The 10,837-nt window shown below is 42.2% G+C and overlaps 1 protein-coding gene across 1 annotated transcript in view; it reads right to left on the reverse strand.

Annotated features, from left to right (window-relative positions):
• Nucleotides 1-9,512, reverse strand: part of ISY1 (ISY1 splicing factor homolog) — a 31,490-nt gene extending 21,978 nt beyond the window's left edge. The window contains exons 1-5 of the mRNA XM_073644483.1: nt 9,396-9,512; nt 7,511-7,533; nt 6,655-6,706; nt 5,146-5,211; nt 4,042-4,084 (exon numbers count right to left, since the gene is read on the reverse strand). Coding sequence (XP_073500584.1) covers nt 4,042-4,084; nt 5,146-5,211; nt 6,655-6,706; nt 7,511-7,533; nt 9,396-9,398 — 187 coding nt within the window. The 5' untranslated portion in view covers nt 9,399-9,512. The remainder of the gene's footprint in view (nt 1-4,041; nt 4,085-5,145; nt 5,212-6,654; nt 6,707-7,510; nt 7,534-9,395) is intronic.
• Between the last annotated feature and the right edge of the window lie 1,325 nt (nt 9,513-10,837).

The following is a 10,837-nucleotide window of genomic DNA, read 5'->3' on the forward strand; positions in this document are numbered from 1 at the left end:
TCTTCCAACAATCTTGAAGGAGTTCCCAGAGATGCTTAGCACTTGTTGGCCCTTTTGCCTTCACTCTGCGGTCCAGCTCACCCCAAACCCTCTCGATTGGGTTCAGGTCTGGTGACTGTGGAGGCCAGGTCATCTGGTGTAGCACCACATCACTCTCCTTCTTGGTCAAATAGCCCTTACACAGCCTGGAGGTGTGTTTGGGATCATTGTCCTGTTGAAAAATAGATGATGGTCCAACTAAACGCAAACCGGATGGAATAGCATGCCGCTGCAAGATGCTGTGGTAGCCATGCTGGTTCAGTATGCCTTCAATTTTGAATAAATCCCCAACAGTGTCACCAGCAAAGCACCCCCACACCATCACACCTCCTCCTCCATGCTTCACGGTGGGAACCAGGCATGTAGAGTCCATCCGTTCACCTTTTCTACGTCGCACAAAGACACGGTGGATGGAACCAAAGATCTCAAATTTGGACTCATCAGACCAAAGCACAGATTTCCACTGGTCTAATGTCCATTCCTTGTGTTCTTTAGCCCAAACAAGTCTCTTCTGCTTGTTGCCTGTCCTTAGCAGTGGTTTCCTAGCAGCTATTTTACCATGAAGGCCTGCTGCACAAAGTCTCCTCTTAACAGTTGTTGTAGAGATGTGTCTGCTGCTAGAACTCTGTGTGGCATTGACCTGGTCACTAATTTGAGCTGCTGTTAACCTGCGATTTCTGAGGCTGGTGACTCGGATAAACTTATCCTCAGAAGCAGAGGCGACTCTTGGTCTTCCTTTCCTGGGGTGGTCCTCATGTGAGCCAGTTTCTTTGTAGCGCTTGATGGTTTTTGCAACTGCACTTGGGGACACTTTCAAAGTTTGCCCAATTTTTCGGACTGACTGACCTTCATTTCTTAAAGTAATGATGGCCACTCGTTTTTCTTTGCTTCGCTGCTTTTTCTTGCCATAATACAAATTCTAACAGTCTATTCAGTAGGACTATCAGCTGTGTATCCACCAGACTTCGGCACAACACAACTGATGGTCTCAACCCCATTTATAAGGCAAGAAATCCCACTTATTAAACCTGACAGGGCACACCTGCGAAGTGAAAACCATTTCCGGTGACTACCTCTTGAAGCTCATCAAGAGAATGCCAAGAGTGTGCAAAGCAGTCATCAAAGCAAAAGGTGGCTACTTTGAAGAACCTAGAATATAAGACATATTTTCAGTTGTTTCACACTTTTTTGTTAAGTATATAATTCCACATGTGTTAATTCATAGTTTTGATGCCTTCAGTGTGAATGTACAATTTTCATAGTCATGAAAATACAGGAAAATCTTTAAATGAGAAGGTGTGTCCAAACTTTTGGTCTGTACTGTATATATGTATGTATTTATATATACACACACACACACACACACACCTCAAAAAAATAAAGGGAACACTTAAACATCACAATGTAACTCCAAGTCAATAACATTTCTGGGAAATCTACCTGTCCAGTTATGAAGCAACACTGATTGTGAATCAATTTCTCCTGCTGTTGTGCAAATGGAACAGACAACTGGTAGAAATGATCGGCAATTAGCAAGACACCCCCTATAAAGGAGCGGTTCTGCAGGTGGTGACCACAGACTATTTCTCTGTTCTCATCCTTTTTGTCTGTTACTTTGGTCACTTTTTCATTTTGCCATTGCTCTCATCCCTAGAGGTACAGTAGCATGAGGCGGTGTCTACAGTACAACCCACAGAAGTTGCTCAGGTAGTGCAGTTCATCCAGGATGGCACATCAGTGCGAGCTGTGGCAAGAAGGGTAGCTGTGTCCAGAGCATGGAACAGATACCAGGAGATGTGGAGGGAGCCATAGGAGGGCAACAACCCAGCAGCAGGACCGCTACCTCCGCCTTCGTACAAGGAGGAACAGGAGGAGCACTGCCAGAGCCCTGCAAAATGACCTCCAGCAGGTTAGAAACCGACTCCATGAGGTTGGTATGAGGATCAGACGTCCACAGATGGGGGTTGTGCTCACATCCCAACACCAGCCAGGACGCTTGGCATTTGCCACAGAACACCAGGATTGGCAAAGTCGCCACTGGCGCCCTGTGCTCTCCAGAGATGAAAGCAGGTTCACACTGAGCACATGTGACAGACATGACAGAGTCTGGAGACGCCGTGGAGAGCAATCTGTTGCCTGCAACATCCTTCAGCATGACCGGTTTGGCAGTGGGTCAGTAATGATGTGGGGTGGCATTTCTTTGGAGGGCCGCACAGCCCTCCATGTGCTTGCCAGAGATAGCCTGACTGCCATTAGGTACCGAGATGAGATCCTCAGACCCGTTGTGAGACCATATGCTGGTGCGGTTGGCCCTGGGTTCCTCCTAATGCAGGACAATGCCAGACCTCATGTGACTGGAGTGTGTCAGCAGTTCCTGCAAGATGAAGGCATTGAAGCTACGGACTGGCCCGCCCGTTCCCCAGACCTGAATCCGATTGAGCACATCTGGGACATCATGTCTCGCTCCGTTGCACCACAGACTGTCCAGGAGTTGGCGGATGCTTTAGTCCAGGTCTGGGAGGAGATCCCACAGGAGACCATCCGCAACCTCATCAGGAGCATTGTAGGGAGGTCATACAGGCACGTGGAGGCCACACACAATACTGAGCCTCATTTTGACTTGTTTTAAGGACATTGCATCAAAGTTGGATCAGCCTGTAGTGTGTTTTTCCACTTTAATTTTGGGGGTGACTCTAAATTCAGGCCTCCGTTGGTTAATAAATTTGATTTCCATTGATGATTTTTGTGTGATTTTGTGGTCAGCACATTCAACTTTGTACAGAACAAAGTATTCAATGAGAATATTTCATTCATTCAGATCTAGGATGTGTTATTTGCGTGTTGATAGAGATACATACATACACATAGATAGAGAGAAAGATATGTAATTTTTTTTTTTTTTTTAAGATATTTGGTAACCCCATGTCTGTAGCAATTTAAAGGATGAAGAAATAAGATTATTTATCCCCTCAGGTACTGCTGTTTTTGTTCTCTTCTAACCCCAAAAATTGAATAACGAGTATTCTAAAAGCCGTATTCACCCCAAAATGGGCCAAAAACTACAACTCATCTTGAAAAATATTCTGTATTAGGGGCTTCCCAATCGGCCATGTGTTTGTGCAAGGAAAAAAAATTGAACATTTCTAAGAAGAAAACAATCTAGCTTCAATCCCAAGACTCAAGAGGAGCAAAAGAATGTATAAAATTCAGATGAGCAATCTGAAGAATGCGCAAGGTGGTGGAGCGAGACACCGGATGAGACATGTGTGCAGTGTAATCCGACCACAACAGCTCTCTGTCATACTCAACAAATCTCATCCACTCCCTGCACAATTTTTCTGCAAAGAAATTGGCAGGATGGATTTAAAAACCTGCAGCCTGTCAATTTCTATTCACCCCCTATGCTAACAGGCATCCCGCAAGTCACCACGCCAGCATTCGGTGTCACAGTGTGAGATCTAGTGGTTTTGATGTCGGCTTCTTTTCTGATCAGTCACTGCTGTTTTAATGATTCAGACAGTTCTCATGTTCTGACACCAAATGCGACGGAGGAGGTTTGTATGATAGTGTTATGGGATCCAAGAAGTTCATGGTCCTGCCTCTAATGGTCAGTCTTATTCTCTTTTTGGAACCAAACATTTATTTAATTTTTTTTCATTTATTATTATAGCGTCATTTATTCCATGGCGCTTTACATGCGATTTAAAAATAAATGTTTCGTTTGGGGGATGTCTTTTTTTAAACAAAAAAACTTGTTAGCTTTCAATTCATTCAATTGTGATGAAAATGTTAAAATCTCAGACTAAGTATTGAATTTGAAGAAAAATAAATAAACACTTGTTAGAGATGGGTATAAATACTTAAAACCAAAATGTTTCATTTTACAAATATTTTCAGAGTGCTGCAATACGGTCTTAAAAAGTGAAAATATAAAGAAATTAAATACTATAAATACAATATTAAATATAAAAAAAAAAAATCTAACATTACGTGTCATCTTACCATTTTGAATCTGTGCCACTTTCTTTGAGATCTCACCAATGATCTAAATTAAGAGACAAATTCGTCAAACTAGAAGAAAAAAAAAGCACGAAAAAGCATGAAAACTGCCACAAAAATCACACTAAGGGCTCATTCAGACGCCCATGATTCCCACGGATGGAACTTAGACATGTTCAATTCTGATACAAAAAAAAAAAAAGTGACATGTCATTTTTGATCCTAAACTGGCCAATGCAAGTCTATGGGCCCTTGAAAAGCTCAGGCCGCACTCAGATGCCATACTAATTGCACCATAGTCCTCTCAGATTGTCATGTTTGATAGCAGAAGCTTGAAAAACCTTCTCGTACGCAGAAGAAAAAAAAAAATCACCGATGGTAAAAACGAACCCTCTGACCAAACGCTGATAAAATCTGATCACTGATGAAAAATTTGTCCATTTTTTCCGTAAGAAAAAAAAAATCACTGACGAATGAGCCCTAAAGAGATTAAAGAGGTTGTAACCCATCATTAGGATAGGTCATCAATGTCTGATCAGTCGGGGTCCGACACCCGGCACCCCCGCCAGTCAGCTGTTAGCGGTGGCAGGAAATACTTGCTTGCGCCATCTTCTGATAGTAGCCGCCGCAGAGTACTACACATCCACCTCCTATCAGCTGAGAAAAGGTCCCACAGAATTCAGATGTACACAGAGTATGTAGAGCTGAACACAGAGTAGTGGCCGTTCTCAGGTACTACAGCTCCCATGCATTTCAACAGGAGGTGACCAGCAGTACCGGATATTGGCCACCACACAGTGAGCACAGCTGAGGTGTTCGGCCTCTGTACACAGTCTACATCTGGAAGTCATGGGACCTGCTAAGAGCTGAATGTCAGGTGTACCAGATATAAGACCTCCACCAATCTGATAATGACGACCCATCCTAAGGTCATCAATATTAAAGTCCTGGGCAACCCCTTTTAGCTCATTTCCACATTTTTTCTTTCCATTCATTATTTTGTCATATGTACATGCAGCTGAAATTCACACTTTGCTCCCTTGAAAGTGTCAGATTGTGTTGTATTTCCCCCCCTTCTTTAACCATACAATAAAGCTGATCACATACCTGTCGTCTCCACTTCTCTGCTTTTGGCAACTCGTTACATTCAGAGGCAAGAAATGGCCGCCTTTCCTGTTTGAAGAAAATTATTATGTTCAGAAAATAATTACAACGTGGCAGGAATATATTTCAGTCCATAAATTAGAGAGAGACTGAACCCCAATCACAGAATTTTAATGGCATTTCCAGGAATAAGAATAAAAGGAGCCGACAAACCCTAATAGTATGTCCACTCCGGAATGACACATGCAACTTTTAATGTGAACGTCATCATAGCAATGCTGCAGATTTACCTATTCAAACTGTACAGGGTGAAATCGGTGATGAAAACCTGCATCAACAGTAAATTTAAGTCGCATTTTTTTTTTTACATAGCATTTAGATGGAGATATGGAAAATCTGCAGCATTTCCATCCTGTGTGAAGAAGCCAAAAGTTTCGCTAACAATGTGTAAAGCAGCACTAAACCTGGAAATAAAAAAAATGTAAGTAAATAGGAGATAATTTTGTCCACGATGGCCATGTTCAAGATCTTCTGCATATTCCTAATACGTTTCCTCCTTTCCTCTGCCTGCTTATCATTTCATTTCTAGTCTCCTAAATAAACCAGTAGTTATAAGCATTTAGTAAGGGAGGCTGCACTGCGATTTCCTCTCTTACAACTGTGTGACAGGCACTGTGCAGTCATCATTATCTGAGATCCATTTACCCCTTTTGAGAACTTCAGTGGTACAGTCCATGCAGTTTCACCCCATACAGGAATTTTAGGTGACTGTGACACCCCGAGATTTACATTCATCATCTCAATGAAATCAGATGACCTAACTGAAGAGAAGTATGAAATTAATTTCCAGATAGAATTTCCGATTATCTATTTTTCTGCTATCCATAGATGATTGGTCACGGTACGAATGCTGGGCTCTGCAGATCGAGGTCTGAATGGTGCTGCGGCCAGACATGAGCACCACGGCTTCAGTCATTCTGTATGAAACTGCCGGACATTGAGCGCAGCACTTCGTTTTTTAAAGCAGTTCCATAGAGAATTAATGAAGTGGAGGTGTGTACCTCTGGCCGTCATACCATTAAGACCATACTTCGCAAAGCCCCATTCTCATGCTTGACCTAGGTCACAGAAGTCACAATCCCTCTGATCAGTAAGTTATCACCTATACTTTTAAGGCAGGAATTTAAGGGAATATATTTTTTTCTTAATTTACTCATGTTATAAGAAATACTATCCATTAATGCTAAGTTGAGCAGATGGCATCAAAAAGAGGGGTCTTGAAATTGAGCCAGAGCAGACAGATGCCATATAATACCACATATCCCACTGCAGGAGTAATGATACGCAGTCCACATTATCTCCAGCTGTTTTCTGAGGTGCTCACATTGTTTTGGTGCCAAATGACACCCCAAGATCACTCGTGCTCCAATGGAGAATAGTCTGACATAGACACTTGCCTTAGCCAATAATAACAGTCTTTGTCTACACGCAGAAACAATTCCAAAGTCTTACCTTAACTTTTCCTTCTTCAAGTTGGGCTTGGCGAAACCTCGCCAAAGCCGTCCTACAAGAAGAATTTATTATTAGTTATTATAATACAAGACAACCCCCTACTGTGCGTGATGTGTAAGTACTGGAGCAGATGTCTGGAGCAGCTAATCAGTTACCAGATTTCACTTGTCAAGTAGAGGTTAAAGTGATATTTTTTCCCATCTCAAACATTTATGCCTCTAGACATCTCATATCTACAGGTCCCACCTCTGCACTCACCAGCAGAAGGGGGGACAACAAACGTGTGTCTCCCGCCTGGAGGAGCTTCCAAGACGCTCTGCAATTGTTTCCATTTACTTCTACAGGAATTATAAAACCAGCAGAGCACCCTTCTGGATTAAGGTCCTATCAATGTAGGTCGTGAATACGGGCTAAAACACCAGAAGGTGGAAAAGAAGGTGCTGGCTAGGGATGGAAGTCTGGGTTCTGGTACCTGACCTGAACTTTATTCCAAAGTTCAGTTATAAGAACTGTACCCGAACTTGAACCCCATTGAAAACAATAGAGACCCGAACTTTTGATCAGGAAAATATTCTCTCTCTTCTTCCGGAACTCCGAACATTGCAACAGACTTTCGGGAGAGGTCTGTATTCGGCAATTAGCACCAGACACTAACTGGTCGATACGAACCCCGAACTTTTAAGTTAGGCTTTGTTCATCTCTAGTGCGGACTTTACAGACAAAATAAGGACTCCATGAAACCTAATGGAAAATTAAAACATTCTCGTCGCACACTGGGTAACCTTAGTCTAACGACACCTGACCTGCCGAAATCTGTGTTTCTCAAGATGTGCATAGTAAATAATCAGACACTTACATGGCTTTCTCTGCATTGCGAGCCTGGTATTGAGGAAGGGGAAAAAAAAAATTTGAAAATTCAAGGAATAAATGCATCATTCAGTTAAACGCAGGTCCTTCATCAACCATGACGAGACCAAAGTTTGACCATTTCCCGAGAAAGGAAGAACTAGTTTATTCAAAGTCGGGGAGTCTGGAACCGGTTCAGAAGCCGGGTCTGCTTCATACATGGCGGCTGCGTTATGTTCTTCACGTCTGCCAACAGCTCCAACCGCTGCCGTTATCTTCGGTCATTGCCGCTTAACCATTAACCCATTCCCGGATCAGCCGATTTCCATTTTTGCACTTTTGTTTTTCCCTCCCCTTCTTTCCAAAGATACAACTTTTTTATTTTTGTATCCACACAGACATATGAGGACTTGTTTTTTGCAGGACGAGATGTATTTTTGAATGACGTCATTCATTTTACCATACAGTGTGCTGAAAAACGAGAAAAAAAAAAAAAAAAAAAAACATTCCAAATGCAATGAAGAAAAAAAAAAATGTTTTTTGGTTTTACGGTGTACGGTAAAAATCACCCTGCAAAATGCTTCTGCTCATCAGTATGGTTACGGCAATACCAAACACGTCCAGAAGTTTTTTTTTTGTTGTTTTTTTTTATTTGGTGTTGTGTCACCATTACTGAGACCTGTAAAGTGCTCATGCTTCAGTCGATGAAGCTGTGTGATGGCTTGTTATTTGTGGGACAAGACACCATTTTTATTGATACTATTTTGGGACAGATATGACACAGCAATTTTGTGCATTGCAGCGACAAAAAAAAAAAAAATAATAATAATAATAATTTTGACGTTCTTGAATTTTTTCCATTTATGGCGTTCACCAATCGGTTTCATTATTTTTATATTTTGATAGATTGGGGTTTTCTGAAAGCGGCGATACCGCATGTCTTTTTTAATGTTTTTATTTTTAATGGGGGAGAAGAGAGGTGATTTGAATTTACTTTTATTTTTTAAAACTTTTTTTTTTCTTTTTTTTACTTTTCACTTTATTTGTAAATCCCCTTAGGGGACTTAGCGTCTGATCGCTTGTGTTATGTACAGCAATGACACAGTACTGCTGCATAAAGTGCCTCCTTCAAAGCCCGGCCACAGGATGGGTTTCAAGAGAGCTGTGTAATGACAAGCATGGAGGTCTTCAACAGACCCCCTGCTGGCATGGCAACCCATCGGTGACCTGCTATCATGTCACGGGTGCCAATGGGTGCATGGAATGATGCACCCCCATGCTGGCATGCTGTTAATATCACTGTCAGAGTTTGATAGTGGACTTTAACAGGTTAACAATCGCGGGAGGAGCAGGTCCTGGTGGTAACAGGCAGCCAGTACCTGCCGGGTATGGGGCAAGCTCACGCCATACACCCACCACTGACTCTCGATGTAGATGTACGATGAATGTCATTAAGGGGTTAAAATGCCACTTGGTTGTTTTTTTTACCCGTTTCTCAGCACATTAAATAGTGAGGTGAAGAACGTCACTGAAAACAACAGCTTGTCCTACAATAAGACAAGACAAGCCCTCGTACTGCCAGCTGAATGGGCAAATAAGGACACAAACAAGGAAAACGGCCCGGTTTAGAAAGAGTTAAAGCTGTGGCTCCCGGCGGCTCACTCTACAACACTACAGCCACGGCAGAGGGGCCCCGGTATCAGCAGACACGGAGGACCGATTACTACATGGGACCGTCTGACACCGACGACCAGCAGCCAACGTCACCCGAAGCTACAACCCCAGCACATCACAGCCTGCGGTTATCAGGACATGCTGAGACTTATAGTCCCACGTCAGCAGGAGACCCGCTTGTCACGGAGCACCGCACCGGTATACAAGCAGTAACGGCTTACCATCTCCGCAACACCGACAGCAGCTCTATGAGAACTGCACACAGCACGGCCGGCGCACCGGAAGTGACGCCACGAAGGCGGCGCACAGATAATGAGTCATGTTGTTCCTGTTCACAGCGCCACCTGCTGCCAGGAAGAAATATTACAGCGCAGTGTCACGTACCTAGTATTCATCCTATGTAGAGAATATTATCTGTCTGCTGATAAATCTCCTATTCTATTATGTAACTAATCTATCTATCTATCCTATCTATTTATTCTATCTATCCATATATCTATATCTATCCATCCATCTATCTATCTATTGATCATCTATCTATCTATAATCTATCCATCCATATATCTATCTATCTATCTATCATCTATCTATCTATCTATCTATCTCATATCTATCTCTCTATCCATCTATCTATTATCTATATACACTGTGTTCCAAATTATTATGCAAATAATATTTTCTCAGATTTTCCCAAATTACCTATATGAATTGCAGTCATTGTAATTTTCCAGTCAAATAGCTATTAGAGTACAATTGAAAGGTTTTTGTACAAACTGCCTATGATAACAGTATATTTAAAAAAAAATAAAACACTCAAACTGCCATCAAAATGCATGTTCCAAATTATTATGCACAGCAGAGTTTTCAACCTTTTCATTTTAATAGAGAACAAAAAAATGGTCATTTTTGAAATTATAAACATTAGCAGATTATTACAAACTGAAATCAAACAGTTTTCAACTCAAAACTTTATTCTAGGTGATCTTACATTTGCACATAGGACCGCTTGTTCGAAAGGAGCTTCTGAACTCTCTCGTCCATTGAATTTGTCAGGTTTTGGATGGTTTCTGCTTCAATTGTTTTGCATGAGGACAAAATACCCTCCCAGAGCTGTTGCTTAGATGTGAACTGCCTCCCGCCATCATAGACACTCCTTTTGATGATGCTCCAGAGGTTCTCAATGGGGTTGAGGTCAGGGAAGCATGGGGGCCACACCATAAGTTTGTCCCCTTTTATGCCCATAGCAGCCAGAGATGCAGATGTGTTATGTGCAGCATGAGACGGTGCATTACCATGCATGAAAATGATCTTGCTGCGGAATGCACGGTTCTTCTTCTTGAACCATGGAAGGAAGTGCTGTTTGAGAAACTCAACATACATTATGGAGTTCATCTTTACCCCTTCAGGGATCCTAAAGGGGCCGACAATCTCTCTCCCCATGATTCCAGCCCAAAACATTACTCCACCTCCTCCTTGTTAGCGCCGTAGCCGTGTTTGCATGGGGTGTCCATCAACCAGCCATCCTCCACTCCATCCATCTGGACCATCGAGATCATTTCATGCATGATAATTTGGAACACAGTGTATATATCTATCTATCTCATATCTATCTATAATCTATCTCTCCATCCATATATCTATCTATCCATCTATTATCTATCTA

The sequence above is a fragment of the Phyllobates terribilis genome, unplaced genomic scaffold (genome assembly GCF_046119375.1).
Source record: "Phyllobates terribilis strain yellow unplaced genomic scaffold, ASM4611937v1 Scaffold_8__6_contigs__length_399053987, whole genome shotgun sequence".
Lineage (NCBI taxonomy): Eukaryota > Metazoa > Chordata > Amphibia > Anura > Dendrobatidae > Phyllobates > Phyllobates terribilis.